At 42.0% G+C, this 16,061-nt stretch overlaps 1 protein-coding gene across 1 annotated transcript in view; it reads left to right on the top strand.

Moving 5' to 3' along the window:
• Nucleotides 1-1,624: 1,624 nt before the first annotated feature.
• ADGRG6 (adhesion G protein-coupled receptor G6) overlaps nucleotides 1,625-16,061 on the top strand; it is a 112,055-nt gene continuing 97,618 nt past the window's right edge. The window contains exons 1-3 of the mRNA XM_063294338.1: nucleotides 1,625-1,888; nucleotides 4,422-4,582; nucleotides 6,599-6,687. Coding sequence (XP_063150408.1) covers nucleotides 1,625-1,888; nucleotides 4,422-4,582; nucleotides 6,599-6,687 — 514 coding nt within the window. The remainder of the gene's footprint in view (nucleotides 1,889-4,421; nucleotides 4,583-6,598; nucleotides 6,688-16,061) is intronic.

Here is a 16,061-nt window from a genome sequence, read left to right as displayed (position 1 = left end):
ATTCTGGATGAAAAGGATTATCTAGACCCCTTTCAGTCAGGTTTCACGCCCGGTTATGGGATGGAAATGGCATTGGTCGCACTTATGGATGACCTCTGGCGGGAGCGAGATGGAGGCAGTGCATCCATTCTTGCTCTTCTTGACCTCTCAGCGGCTTTCGATACTATCGACCATGGTATCCTTCTGGACCAACTTAGGGAGTTGGGGGTGGGCGGCGTGGTTCTGTGCTGGTTCACCTCCTTCCTCCAGGGTCGGTCCCAGTCGATGTTGCTAGATCCGGCCCGCGGCACCTCTCCGCTCCTTTTAACAGCTACATGAAACCACTGGGCGAGATCATCCGTCACTACGGGGTGAGGTATCATCAATATGCAGATGATACCCAATTATACATCTCCATCCCAGGTGAAGTAAGTGATGCTGTGGCCACCCTCTCCGAGTGCCTGGGGACTGTGGGGGCTTGGATGGGGGACAACAGGTTGCAGCTGAACCCAGGGAAGACGGAGTGGCTGTGGGTTAATAGCTCCTTGATTTCTGGGAAATTGTCATCTTTAGTTCTGGATGGGGTTGCACTGCCCCAGACAGACCCGGTGCATAACTTGGGGATCCTCCTGGACTCACGGCTCCTGCTCAAAGAGCAGGTGGCAGCCGTGGCTAGGAGGGCCTTTGCACAACTTCGCATTGTGTGCCAGTTACTCCCTTTCCTGGACCTGGAGGCCCTTCGAATGGTCACTCATGCCCTAGTTATCTCCCATATAGACTACTGCAATGCGCTCTACATGGGGCTACCCTTGAAGAGTACCTGGAAGCTACAGCTGGTCCAAAATGCAGCCGCGTGGATGATCTTGGGAACTCCTTTGCTCCGTGAACTGCATTGGTTGCCAGTATGCTTCCAGGTCCAATTCAAGGTGTTGGTTATCACCTTTAAAGCTCTATATGGCACGGGTCCAGGTTACCTAAGGGACTGTCTCCTTCCCATCACATCAACCCTTCCCACCCAGTCATGCAGAGAGGGCATGCTTCGGACCCCGTCTGCAAGAGAATTCCATCTGGCGGGGTCCAGGAGGCGGGCCTTCTCTGCAATAGCACCTGCCCTTTGGAATATCCTTCCCCTGGAAGTGAGATTGGCTCCCTCCCTCCTGGACTTTAGGAAATAGCTAAAGACCTGGTTCTCTATGCCTGGGGCGGGAGAGAGAGTAGCCATTCCTGGGGATGGTTAGTTTCTTAGAAGGACCCTGCTCTCCTTGCAAATCACAGAGAGCTTCCAGCCATCGAGGTTTTTATTATATTTATTGTATTATGTATTAAAGTGTTTTACTGTTTTATATTTTTATGTATGTTTTATTGTAAACCGCCCAGAGTCCCTTTTGGGAGATGGGTGGTGATAAATTTGATTAATAAATAAATAATAATAATAAATTAATTAATGCAAATTTCACATTTGGAAAAAGGAAGTGCTCCCCTACATTTCTCACTACCTGGAATACCTAAAATTACAATCGGGTGCAGCAGATCAGGTGCAAATGATTAGAACATTGTTAGAGAGGTTCTGGGAGGGACCTGTCTTATTTAAACCTCAGACATTTAGTGCGATTTGCTCTTTGTTGTTGAAGTGTGTAGCATCACCATGCCTAGACTGAAAAAGCTCCCTGAGGCCTTCAAAAACAAGGATATAGATGCCTATGGTTCTGGGAAGGGATTTGAAAGAATTACCAAACAACTGGGCATCAATTATTCCATTGCGTGGAAGATCATCTACAAGTGGAGAAGATTTCAAACAACTGCCAGCTTGCCGAGGCCAAGCTGTCCCAGCAAGTTCAGCCCAAGAGCAGAACGCAGGATGCTAAAAGAAGTGTCTAAGAACCCCAGAATTTCGACATATGACCTACAGGTAGTTCTCGCCACTACTGATGTCAAAATGCACGAGTCCACCATTAAAAGGAAGCCACACAAATTAGATCTCCATGGGAGGTAGGACAGGAGGAAACCTTTGCTGTCCAGAAAGAACATCAGGCAACACTAAAGTTTGCTCATGAACACCTTGGCAAAGACCAGGACTTCTGGAACAATGAACTCTGGACAGGCAAGGCAAAGATAGGGTTATTTGGCCAGACATGTTTGGTGAAAACCAAAGGCAGCATTTCACTAGAAGAACCTGATGTCAACTGTAAAGCACAGCGGTTGAAATGTTACGGTTTGAGAAAAAATCCACTATGAATTCTTCATCTAATCAGAGGGTGCTTGAGGATAATGTGAGATGATCTGTCAGAAGACTGAAGCTCAGCCAAAAGTAGGCCTTGCAACATGACAGTGACCATAACATTTTCAGTGAATCTAGCAAGGAATGGCTGGGAAAAAAATAAGAAAAAAGAAAAAGAAATAGACTGGCCAAGTCAAAGCCTGGATCTAAATCCCATCAAGATGCTGTGGGGTGATTTGAAACATGCTGTACATGCAAGAAACCTCTCAAACGCTGCAGAGCAATGAAGAAGTTCTGTAGGAAGGAGTGGAAAAAAAAAACCCTCCCAGTTAATGTCAGAGTCTGGTATACAGTTGTAAGGAACACCCCAAAGGGGGTAATACCAGATATTAGAGCCAAGGGTGTACTTACTTTTTCCACAGAAAGAAATGGCAAATCTGTTAACCTTTTTGGTGAATAAATGCTTGCAAAGTCAATTTTTCATAGGTTTTTTTTTGTTCAGTTGCATCACCTTTATATACTGTTTGAATGAAGGTAAAATATTGGTATGTCCACATACGTTAAAAAAGAAAAAACTTTACATGGGGTGTGCTTATTTTTCACATGTCAGTATAGTGCAATATCACAGAACAACAGATCTGCTTCATTTGATTCCATGAGTGGTTTCCGGGGGGTCAAAAAAGTCAAAATGGCAGCCACAACCACACACACACAAAAGGGGTGTGGCTTCAATACCAGATTGGGGGTGCCATCTTGACATTTTAATCCTTTTCCCTTGTATGGAATCTCCTCAGATTTATTATATGAGTTGAAGTACTCCCTGTCCTTCAAAAATATATATGCAGACATATTTGCTGTTCCAATGCCCAATCCTTCTATTGCCTCTTTTTCAAATCACTGCAATCTGACTTCCCTCCAAAGTAATGGCTGATAAAGCCTAGAGAAATTTTAAAACGTTGAGGCTGCCCTGAGATAGGGACAGAATGAAGGGGAAGTTCCACTTTAACACAAGTACAGCCACCGATGACTTCATCCTGTCTTATTCATGGGTGGATGAATGTCATTGGGCATGGCAAGAAAAAGATATTGCCAGGACATGTTTGTGCCATATTCAGGCGCAAATGGGAAAGGCACATCTAAAGATTCACAAGGAACTGTTCTAATTATGCCTGACTTTGCATAGCATTACTGGAATGAGAACAGCTCACCCACTGTATTTCTTCTCGCGGGTTACAAGTAAAAGGCTCAGGGGCAGCTCACCTTGCCACCATAAGGTGGTGAACGTAAAGAGTGAATGAGGTCTCAGGGTGGCTTTCTGCACCTGATACCCTCCAGATCTGCTCTTCAACTCCTGTAACCAGACATTACTAGACTAGCTGACAGTACTGTAACTAGAACACCGTCTACTGCAGCGTTTCTCAACTTTGGCAACTTTAAGATGTGTGGACTTCAACCTCCCAGAATTCCCACGGGACCGGGGAATTCCCACGCTGGGTGGGGAATTCTGGGAGTTGAAGTCTACACATCTTAAAGTGACCAAGATTGAGAAACATTGATCTACTGTTTTTGGAGGAAAGCAGACTGGAGGTAGATTGCCCCGAGTGAAGGCCACCTCTTTTAACCAATTTCTTCATTTAGTAAAAATTAGATTCCGCCCCCCCCCCCACACTCCCTGTACGCACAGTTTAGTGTGCTAGCGATAATGAGGGACAAGAGATTAATTGGAATTAATGACTGCTCTCGGGCACGGGCGAAGTGAATCATGCGCGTGAGCAGGGCAACGCTCGCAGCTCGAAAACTTTGGGATGCCTTCCCTCCCTTTTCCGCCCCCGCCGTCACTTCGGGGTGGGGCTCAGAGTTGTAACCCGGCCCCTAGAGGTGAGAGGCGGTCGCCCGCCGAACCCAGCCGGAGCGGCGCGGGGACTCTCGCCAGGCGCGGGGGCCACGTGGAAGCCCCAAGCAGCGCAGGCTTTTCGCTTTCCAGACCTTGCGCGGGAAGCGCCCGACTGGGCGGGAACGGGGCGCTGAGTCGCGAAAACTCCTTTCCAGGTTGTGTGGCTTCTCCTCTGTCCGAAAGGCGCAGCAGCAGCAGCGGGAGAAATTGCTCGGTTGGCCACCGTTACTGCCTACCCGAGTTTGTCTCGAAGTTTTGAAGAGATTTTGGAGAGGGAGGGGGCAAAGAGACCCGGCGCTTTTCCCCCCTTTCCTTTTTCGCCTTCGCCAGGTCCCAGACCTTGCGCGTCGAAACGAAGGTGGTGGAAACGAGGGAGATGGACCATCCCTCGTGAACTTTTCTACAAGCCCGGCGCTAGACGAGGACCACAAGGAAGCCGAGGAGGGGGAAAAAGAAGAATCCCAACACCAGAGGATGCTGACTGAAACCAAGTAATGTCAACATGTACGTTTCTGTCTCGGCACTTGTCTTTACTGAACGGAAGCACTCTTCGTTCCCCATCTTTTTTTCTTCCATTTCCCTCTTTTCCTTGTGAATCTGTCTCCGTTTCCTTGCCAGCGCCAGAGAACCGAATAGGTTTGGGTTTCATATGCATTATCCTTGCACGGTACATTCCGGCCAAAGGAGTTAGCACCCTACCGCTTCTTTTTTCCTTCTTAGGAATTTGGATAAAGGTTGGTCGTTTGCGGTTCAGGGTGGACAGAGCCGGTGACTCTTATGAAAGAGAAAAAAGTAGGGCCAAAAAGGCTAGCTGTATGAAGAGCAGGTTGTTTTTTTTTTAAAGCCCCAAATGAACAGACTTAGCAGGATCTGAATTATTTGAAAGCTGAGATTGGACTTTAAATGATCACAGGAAAAGTTTTTTTTAATTATTTAAAAAAAATCATGAATTCACCTTGTAGATTTAAAGTAATAGTTATAATGACTTGTTTTTGCTTTTTCATACACATTTGCACTACTGCTTGATGGAAAGTTCATAAAAGCAGCAAAAACCTTTAGCCCTCTGATGCATAAATTCACATCCCAGCTAAATCTTTGGTTGAGGTGTAGTTTAAACCCCATGCTTTATCTGAGAGAAGATGGGAATAAACTGTTTTATAAATATTTTACGAAGAAATAATTCCAGCCAGAAAGGTGCTCTGCCAAAAAGAGGAACAGGCAACTTCCTAACAGAAGATACTCACCACCTTTATGCTTTCATCGTTCTCTGATTGATAGGTTGCCAGTGAGAGATCTTTTTCTCTATCTTGGGGAGAAATTATCATGCTAATTGGATTTGAATGATTATGCATTTAACTTTCCTAGTGGCTGGTCTAACTTATTTCTACAGTATATTTTACAATCCTGCATAGTGACAGAAGTTGCTCATCACTTTTGCTCTGGGTTGATAATTGCTAAGTGTCAAGTGAAAATACATAGTTGGGAGCAAGAAAGTAAGGAACAAGGGAAATCATGTGGAAAAATATACTGTCCCATTTTGTCTATACTGCCTAGGCACTTTTAACAGAGCAAACTACAGAGGATCATTTTCATAAATAAGTTTTCCTGTGAGAAATTTGCTTCACAGTCTGTCTGGTTTGGATTAGAAGTCTAAGTTGCTGAAATTAATCTTAAAAAGTAGTATTTTTGTGCTACATCCATCATATTGATCAAATTTATTTATTTATTTATTTAAAAGATTTATATTGGCCACCCATCTTAAGCAACTCTGGGCAGCTCACAACAACAATAAAACCAGTAACAATAAAACAATCATAAAACAGTAAAACAAAAAAAAACGATTAATAATTCTTAATAATTTGCAAGGAAAGGTAAAGATGGGGCACATATAGTATTTTAAAAACTTTACTATAAAGTGGAAATGGCTAGATTGACACCCATGAATATGAATGTGATTACTATCTAAAGAGAAACAGGTGGTACAGATATTATGGAATGGGCAGATGTAAAATGGCACAGATAATATTTACACTAGTGTAAGAAAGGGGATGTTGTGAATGTAAGTGACATATTGAAGGGGAGGGCTGATATTTATTTATTTATTTATTTATTTATTTATTTATCTATCTATCTATCTATCAAATTTATCACCGTCCATCTTCCCCACAAGGAGGGACTCTGGGCGGTTCACAATAAAAACATTCAGCCACAATATAATACACAATAATATACAACAATATCAATGACATAAAAATATAAATATATTAAAATATAATATAATGTTGGATGATATTGGATATTGGATGTTATTTTTGTCGTTCTTTGTATCTAGCTACCATGATTTTGGGTGGTGGGGGGTAATTACAAGCACTGGGATAGGTTAAGGAAAAAAATCTTGACCTGATATCCTGTTACACTTAATGAGGAATAAACTGAATTGAAAAGTATACATGTTTCTGAGTAAATGTGCATTGGATAAGTGAATGTTGTACATAACATCTCATTAGTCTGCTGACTGATAGTAGATTAAATGAAGAGTTGACTTTGAAGATGGGACATGATACTTTAATACAGATTGTTGTGATGGTGAAATTAGGTAAGATTGCATTATAATAACTGTTAAACCCTTGGGCTAATATGGAAAAACATCTGTGCAACCAATACGTAGCAGTCATTAAAATTAATTAAATTATATAATTAATTTGATTTAATTCCTGATTATTAATGATAAAACTTTAGTACTCCAGTTGAAGTGAATTCAGTTTATCATTTATACAGTATTAGTAGTAATGGTTAATACCTCAAGTACCCTTAATGGTAACATCCTTGTATTACATTTGATTTTGTTTGTTGTTGATTTGCCCCAAAGTATCTTGGAAGTTGCAAAGTCCATCCTTTTTTTAAAAAAACCAACTGAGGCAGCAATTTTTTCTATATCCTCTGTGTACTGTCAGCAAAAGTTGGTGTTCAAGAGGAAGTCCATATTTGCTGAAATTTCATTTTTAGTAGGCAGCTGCATAAATTCTAGTAGTTCTGATGGATAGTCATGCAAGGCCATAATTATATGAATGAAACCATGGAAACTTATCACTCATTCTATTCATTAATCTTTCCAAAGTCAGGCTTTGTTGCATGCCATTTTAGAGAGTTGTATAGAGCTCTCTATAGCAGTACGTCATGTTGATATCACAGTAGTGCTAAACAGTCATCTCTCTAATTCCTTTCAATTTTTGTAATGTGTCTTACTGCCTTACAAATTGCTTAATCAGCAATATATGTGCATTAAAATAATGGGATTTAAGATTAATGATTCATTTCAACTGCCTTGATCCTTCAAGGCTACAACATTTATACTGCCGTTTGTATCCGATGAAAAGAGGGATTTAAATTAAGGCAAATTATGGCACTTTCCTAAAAGCAGTGATAAGCCTAAATATTGTCCAGATATAAAATGTTGATTTGATATCTATCATCTGTCTGTCTGTCTGTCCATCCATCCATCCATCCATCCATCCATCCCTGGATATTTCTTACCCAGTTTCTTGTAGACTGTTTTCCTTGTTACTGACAGCATTTAAAATTGATCATCAAACTCTATTTAAAAGAAAATACTTCCAGGGGATTCTGCATGGTTCCAATGCTAATAAATAATAAAGAGCATCCTTGAATAATTACACTTACCAGATATAGGACCTGTTTTGGGCTTTATCCCTATCATTATTGTGATCATATCTGACTGCTATCTCTCTGGCCTAGGCCTCCATATTCAGAATGTCTTGGAAAAAAATAAAATCATGGGAAGCTACTCAGTTCATAGATATGAATTCTATGTACATGTTGGATTTAGAGCATATTTTTTTAGATCAGTAGACTATAACTCAGAACACAGCCATAAAGCTCAGAGTACTCTAGTTAAAAACAAAATATTAATGGAACTTCTGCATAGTTTGTCCCCTCCCTCCCTTCCTTCCTTCCTTCGCTAAATCACTAAGAAGTTTATAAGTTCCTAAGCCAAATGTATGCTGCACTGCAGTTCAACAGCATCTAAATAAATCTCATGTTTTGCTGAGAATAACGTGAACTGTTTTGTGTCTGATCACTGATGATTATTGTGGCTTACATTCATATTACACACTTTTGCTGTCTGAGAACCACAGTTGGTCACTGGTGGCTGCAGTAGCAATTGAGGGAAAAAGAGCACCCCTGATGGGTACTGGTGACAGTAGTAGTAGCTGGTAGAAGGAGCAACTTATGGTTATAACAGAGGATGTTGCAGTATTACAAATCCCAAGAGATACTCCAGCAGACAGGAAGAGAAGGGACTTAGAAGAGGAATGGGGAAAGAGACAAAATGAACTGTGGGAGTACTGTATTTAAAACTATTATATAATGAAAAGATTTAAGTTACAGCCTACGGTAGACTTCGTGTTAAAAAGGTTCCAGAACAGAAAATAGAATTGAATAGGTTTGTTTGAGCAATTTAATATATCTGGTCCTCAATACTCAATCTGGTCAAACTATGAGGATATTTCAATCTATTTTTACGGGACAAATTGTCTTTAAGTTATTCCAACATGGATTTCTGGATAGAGTACATTCTGATCATCTCCCTTCTCTCCACATTTAAACTGATATAAGAAGATTGCTATAGAGAGAAAAATAAAAATGTTTACATCTTAGAGACACAGAATGATGGTTGGGGTGATGTAGGATGTGGGGAGGAGAAGAGACATTAACTAATTGGAGAAAAGTTCTTACAATATTTGTTTTGGAATTGGGATTAGTTCCAGATATGTGTGGAGTTCTAGACATTTATATGAAACAGCGTAAAACCAATATAATTTGAGTTAAATGCTAGATTTAAGTTAGAGGATTGAGTGCGATCCTGTCTCTCGTCTTCAGTAGCTATAAAATATTGCCTAGTTCTTTTAATTGACTTTATACCTATGCTTTATTTCATATTTGTGATATATACTGTATGTATATATATACTATATATTATTAAGAATTTTTATTATAATAGTAAAATCTAATACAACGTATTTGTTTTAAGGGCTACTTTACAGGTACATAAGAATTGCAGGAACTTAGAATAATTTTTAATAGGCTTAATTTCTCTTTCAAGGTGAGAAAACATTTCTTTAAGTAGGATTGATTGAAAATGGATGACGCTCTGATATTCAAAATGGAGTCTGTATTTGCCCCATTTGGCTTAGCTGAGAATTATAGCTGTGGAATAATGTACAGTAACATTTGGGTTTTTCTGGGCAGATAAGATATTTTGATTTACAGAATTAGGGTCATAGTACAGCCCATCCTTAAAATGTAAAGCTTTCCTTAGCCATATTTTCTTAGTTAATATTCTTAGACTCTCTGTAGGGTATTTCAGTATTATCCACATATAGAAAGAAATGAGGCTAAGAGAAGGCAAACTTCTTCATCTAGTAAAGAATTCAGAATATGTGTTCACTTATTAACTATTCATTATGGATCTCTGGTATCTCGTTTTCAGAAACTTTAGCAAGGATTTATTTGCAATTGCACTGACTTGCAGGACAATCATTTTGTTGTGTGCTAATCTGGTTATTTTAGAGTGTCTGGCTTCATCAAAGAGCTTTTTATGTTTCAGAGCCACAAGTAATGTAGGATCATCATCAGTGCTATTAAGTTTAATGTTACTGCTCATCAGAAAGATGAGTCACTTTATGAGCTGATAATTTAAAACATGCATTCAGTAAAGAAAAATGTGATTGATTAACCAGCTACTTATGTATGAAAAATCAATAACAGGAAATTTAATTCTTAACTAAAATGAAACTGCTCTTGTTTGCACTTTTACCTTTTACATAGACATTTTTCTGTCCCTTCTAAGGAATTAATTTGTTTAAGAAAATCCCTGTGCCATTATCTAGGGAAGAGCAAGTTGCATTAGAAATGTTAGATCCCAGTAAAATGTTTGCTTTTGTCTGAAAAGAAAAACCAAAAGAAGATACTTTCCACACACACAGATTAATCCCAAAACAACTTCTTGTTTTACTGATGTTTTGGATTAGATCTTTCCTGATTCCAGAAGGATGCATGGAACTGGTAAGGCATCTGGAGGACATTGCACTCTCTGTGTCATGAGTAAGGATGGCGAGCAGGGGGCTCCCATCCAGGCTGTAAAGCGCATGCATAGCACTGAGGAATTGGTCAGCCATTCCAAGAGACACCGATCGGGCCCGCCTTAACCTTTGGGGTTTATATGTCTGGGTTTTTCCCACGCTTCTTCAGTTTGTTAGGAGTTCCCTGTTATGTAGCAACAATAAAACACTAGAGACCTGTTCCTTGTCTCAGCGTGGTTCCTGGCTGTTAGGACACTCTGTGAGGAAACTCAGATATTCTCAGAAGATCTAGTACTCCCATTGATTTACTTCATATTCCCTTTCTCACGTAGGCACAGTTCTCATGAACCTGATGAAATATGGCTACTTATATGGGATTAATATTAATGTAAGATGAAAGTATTTAATAAATTAGTAATCTTGTCTTAGATATTACAGAATGCAGGTAATGAATATTGGCCACTGGCCTATAACACCTATATGCCAATAGGACTTTAATACAGCTTTCCACTGAAATCAGTGAAGGTTACTTTAAAACCCTGTTATCACACTTTGGGAAGAAATATTTTGGACTGAATTGTGAAAGGCAAATGTCCCCTGGCTCTAATTCAACGTTAGTCACTGTTGTGTAGCTTTTTCCACAGTAGATGCATGGATACAAGAGTCATCCTAGAGCAAATGGTCTGATACCCCGATGGCGGAAGCGTGTTGGCCTGCCTCTTTTGTTAATCATAGTGTGATTCTCTCCTGGCCTGCATGCAATGGGGTAGTTCCTATACTACTGAACCTGCAGTAGTCACCAATTACAGCACACTGTCTCTGAACCTGGATGTACAAAAGGAACTTAAAGAAAAGGAGTGGTATGTACATCTCAGCTTCCTCTTCCCTGTTGGTAATTGTGATCTTGCTTACTTCATGGAGATTGCAATTAATGTGTAATGATGACTAGCTTTGGTTTCAAATTCTGGTTCTTGCAAATGTCATCCAGTTTGCATGACATATTTAACCTTAAGTAAATATTTCTCCTCCCTTAAGGTAAGTACTTCTCCACCCTCATTGCATCCACAGATTGCCGCCCCACAGGTCTATTTTGGGTGACACGAGCCCTCTTGGGTAAAGAGGACATGGGGAACCGCTTACAGGGGTGTGCGGAGGAATTTGTGCAGCATCTGTCAAATAAAGTTGCTCAGATTTGTTCCCAGTTGGATGCTGGCTTTGCTTTGGTCCAGAGGAGATGCCTGGGGAGGAGTCTTGCCCGGTTAAGGGAATGGTTTGCCTTGCCTTTCCTGGGGATGGTTTGATACTGTGGAAATGGACAGGGTCCTTAGGTCTGTGAGCTCGGCCACCTGCTCTTTGAATCCATGCCCCTCCTGGATGGTTAAAGCGACTGGGTTGGGGTCGTGTGAGTGGGTTTAAGCTATGGTTAATTCTTATTTGAGTGAGGGGGTTGTTCCTCTACCTCTTAAAGAGGCCTTGGTCTGCCCTCTTCTCAAGAAGCCATCGCCGGATCCCAGCATACTGGACCATATTTGTCCAGTATCTCACCTCCCTTTCTTGCGGAAGGTGGTGGAGAAGGTGGTTGCACAACAGCTTCAGAGGGCCTTGGAGGAAACAGATTATCAGTCAGGATTCAGACCCAGGTATAGGATGGAAACGGCATTGGTCTGCTTTTGGATAAACTCTGGTATGGTGGGATTGGGGCTGTGCTTCCATCCTTGCCCTACTTGACCTCTCAGGGGCTTTCGATACCATTGACCATGGTATCCTGGATCGGCTCAGAGGATTGGGGTGGGCAGCACAGTGTGCTGGTTTGCCTCCTTTCTTCAGAGCCGATTCCAGTCAGTGTTGATTGGGGAGGAGAGGTCCTGCTCTTGGCCCCTACTGAGTGGGATTCCACAGGGTTTGGCGCTTTCCCCTTTCCTTTTTAACATCTACATGAGTCAGCTGGATGAGCTCATCCATCGCCATGGAGTGAGGTATCATCAGTATACTGATGATACCCAATTATGTATCTCTACCCCTGGTGAATTAAGTGATGCCATGAATGTCTTATCCCAGTGCCTGGAGGCTGTGAGGGTCTGGATGGTGAACAACACACTTCAGCTGAACCCTGGCAAGACTGAGTGGCTCTGGGTTTTGGGGCCCACTGGTTCTGGGACTTTGCCATCTTGGAGCTGGATGGGGTGGTACTAACCCTGACAGACCTGATGCGCAATCTAGGGGTTCTCCTAGACTCATGACTCCTGCTGTGACAGTCATGCCTAGGAGGGCCCTTGCATAGCTTTGTCTTGTGCACCAGTTCCTGGACCACCAGACCCTGCTTACAGTCATTCGTGTCCTAGTCACTTCCAGATTGGACCACTGTAATGTGCTCTACACAGGGCTGCTCTTGAAGATATCCAGAAGCTTCAGCTGGTACAAAATGCAGCAGCATGGGCAGTTATGTGCTCTCCTAGAATAGCACATGTTACACCTCTGCTCCATGAGCTGCATTGATTGCCAGTTTGCTTCTCGGTCCAGGATTGCTTTAACCTTTAAAGCCCTTCATGGCATGGGACCGGGTTATCTGAGGGACTGCATCTCCCTGATTACAGCAGCCCACCCCATCAGATCTAGCAGAGAAGGCATGCTGAGAGTACCATCAGCGAGGGATGTATATTTGGTGGGTCCCAGGCATCGGGCCTTCTCTGCTGTGGCGCCCGCCTTGTGGAACATTCTTCCCCCCAGTATTAGATTAGCTCCATCCAAAGCTCCATTAGCTTTGACCTTTTGGAAATCTCTCAAGGCATGGTTATGTCACCAGGCCTGGGGCTCCCAGGGAACTGGAGACATGCTTAGATGGCTCCATTGCTGAGTTAGCTATCCTTATTCTCTCTTGCCTAGGGTTTGTATATTTGGTTTTTTTTATCATAGTTATCTTTTAACATTGATTTTTATATTTTTATACTGATTGTTTATGTATGTGTTGTTTTTATTGGATTGTTGTAAGCCGCCCAGAGTTGCTTTTCTGTGAGATGGGCTACAAATTAGATAGATAGATAGATAGATAGATAGATAGATAGATAGAGAGAGAGAGAGAGAGAGAGAGAGAGAGAGATAATACATTTACTTAAAGACTGTGTATGATGTGAGACTTCAGCAAAGGATCGTTACCTTGTTGTGGTGCTGGAGCTTGAGCACCTCAATGATGCCATGAGCTAAACCGTGAAGGGCCACCCAAGACGGAAAGGTCATGACAGAGAGGTCAGACTAAATGCAATCCCTGGGGAAGCTAATGGCAACCCACCCCAGTATTCTTGCCGTGAAAACTAAATGGATCAGTACAACCAGAGATATGTCGGTATACCATCGGAAGATGAGACCCCCAGGTCGGAAGATGGTCAAAATGCTACTGAGGAGGAACAGAGGATGAATTCAACTAGCCCCAGACGTGATGACGCAGCTAGCTCAAAGCCGAAAGGACGGCTAACGGCCGACGGTGCTGGTGGTGAATGGCGAATCCGATGTCCTAAGGATCAACACACCATTGGAACCTGGAATGTAAGATCTATGAGCCAGGGCAAATTGGATGTGGTTCTTGGTGAGATGTCAAGATTAAAGATAGACATTTTGGGCGTCAGTGAACTGGAATGGACTGGAATGGGCCACTTCACATCAAATGACCACCAGATCTACTACTGTGGACAAGAAGACCACAGAAGAAATGGAGTAGCCTTCATAATTAATAGTCAAGTGGCTAAAGCAGTGCTTGGATACAATCCAAAAAACGACAGAATGATCTCAGTTCGAATTCAGGGCAAGCCATCTAACATCACAGTGATCCAAATATACGCCCCAACCACAAATGCCGAAGAAGCTGAAGTAGAGCAGTTCTATGAGGATCTGCAGCACCTAAGGACGACACGCCTAAAAGAGATGTTATTTTCATCACAGGAGACTGGAATGCTAAGGTGGGCAGTCAAATGACACCTGGAATTACAGGTAAGTATGGCCTGGGAGAACAAAACGAAGCAGGACATAGGCTGATAGAATTTTGCCAAGACAACTCACTCTGCATAACAAACACTCTCTTCCAACAACCTAAGAGACGGCTTTATACATGGACAACACCGAAATCAGATTGACTACATCCTTTGCAGCCAAAGGTGACGGACATCTGTACAGTCGGTAAAAACAAGACCTGGAGCTGACTGTAGTTCCGATCACGAACTTCTTCTTGCACAATTTAGGATCAGACTAAAGAGATTAGGGAAGACCCCACAGATCAGCTAGTTATGAGCTCACTAATATTCCTAAGGAATATGCAGTGGAGGTGAAGAATAGATTTAAGGGACTGGACTTAGTAGATAGGGTCCCGGAAGAACTCTGGACAGAAGTTGGCAGCATTGTTCAGGAGGCGGCAACAAAATACATCCAAAGAAAGAGAAAACCAAGAAGGCAAAATAGCTGTCTGCTGAGACACTAGAAGTAGCCCAAGAAAGAAGGAAAGCAAAAGGCAACAGTGATAGGGGGAGATATGCCCAATTAAATGCAAACTTCCAGAGGTTAGTCAGAAGAGATAAGGAATTATTTTTAAACAAGCAATGCGCGGAAGTGGAAGAAGACAATAGAATAGGAAGGACAAGAGACCTCTTCCAGAAAATTAGAAACATTGGAGGTAAATTCCAGGCAAAAATGGGCAAGATCAAAAACAAAGATGGCAAGGACCTAACAGAAGAAGAAGAGATCAAGAAAAGGTGGCAAGAATATACAGAAGACCTGTATAGGAAGGATAACAATATCGGGGATAGCTTTGATAGTGTGGTCAGTGAGCTAGAGCCAGACATCCTGAAGAGTGAGGTTGAGTGAACCTTAAGAAGCATTGCTAATAACAAGGCAGCAGGAGACGACGGCATCCCAGCTGAACTGTTCAAAATCTTGCAAGATGATGCTGTCAAGGTAATGCATGCTATATGCCAGCAAATTTGGAAAACACAAGAATGGCCATCAGATTGGAAAAAATCAACTTATATCCCCATACCAAAAAAGGGGAACACTAAAGAATGTTCAAGCTATCGAACAGTGGCACTCATTTCACATGCCAGTAAGGTAATGCTCAAGATCCTGCAAGGTAGACTTCAGCAGTTCATGGAGCGAGAATTGCCAGATGTACAAGCTGGGTTTAGAAAAGGCAGAGGAACTAGGGACCAAATTGCCAATATCCGCTGGATAATGGAAAAAGCCAGGGAGTTTCAGAAAAACATCTATTTCTGTTTTATTGACTATTCTAAAGCCTTTGACTGTGTGGACCATAACAAATTGTGGGAAGTTCTTAGCGGTATGGGGATACCAAGTCATCTTGTCTGCCTCCTGAATAATCTGTATAACGACCAGGTAGCGACAGTAAGAACAGACCACGGAACAACAGACTGGTTTAAGATTGGGAAAGGAGTACGGCAGGGCTGTATACTCTCACCCTACCTATTCAACTTTTATGCAGAACACATCATGCGACAAGCTGGGCTTGAGGAATCCAAGGCTGGAGTTAAAATCTCTGGAAGAAACATTAACAATCTCAGATATGCACATGATACCACTTTGATGGCTGAAAGCGAAGAGGAACTGAGGAGCCTTATGATGAAGGTGAAAGAAGAAAGTGCAAAAGCTGGCTTGCAGCTAAACCTCAAAAAAACCAAGATTATGGCAACCAGCTTGATTGATAACTGGAAAATAGAGGGAGAAAATGTAGAAGCAGTGAAAAACTTTGTATTCCTAGGTGCAAAGATTACTGCAGATGCTGACTGCAGTCAGGAAATCAGAAGACACTTAATCCTTGGGAGAAGAGCAATGACAAATCTCGATAAAATAGTTAAGAGCAGAGACATCA

This window comes from Candoia aspera, chromosome 1 (assembly GCF_035149785.1).
Source record: "Candoia aspera isolate rCanAsp1 chromosome 1, rCanAsp1.hap2, whole genome shotgun sequence".
In the NCBI taxonomy this organism is placed as follows: domain Eukaryota; kingdom Metazoa; phylum Chordata; class Lepidosauria; order Squamata; family Boidae; genus Candoia; species Candoia aspera.
Note: the sequence above shows the minus strand (reverse complement) of the source record. Positions and strands in the feature narration are given on the sequence as shown.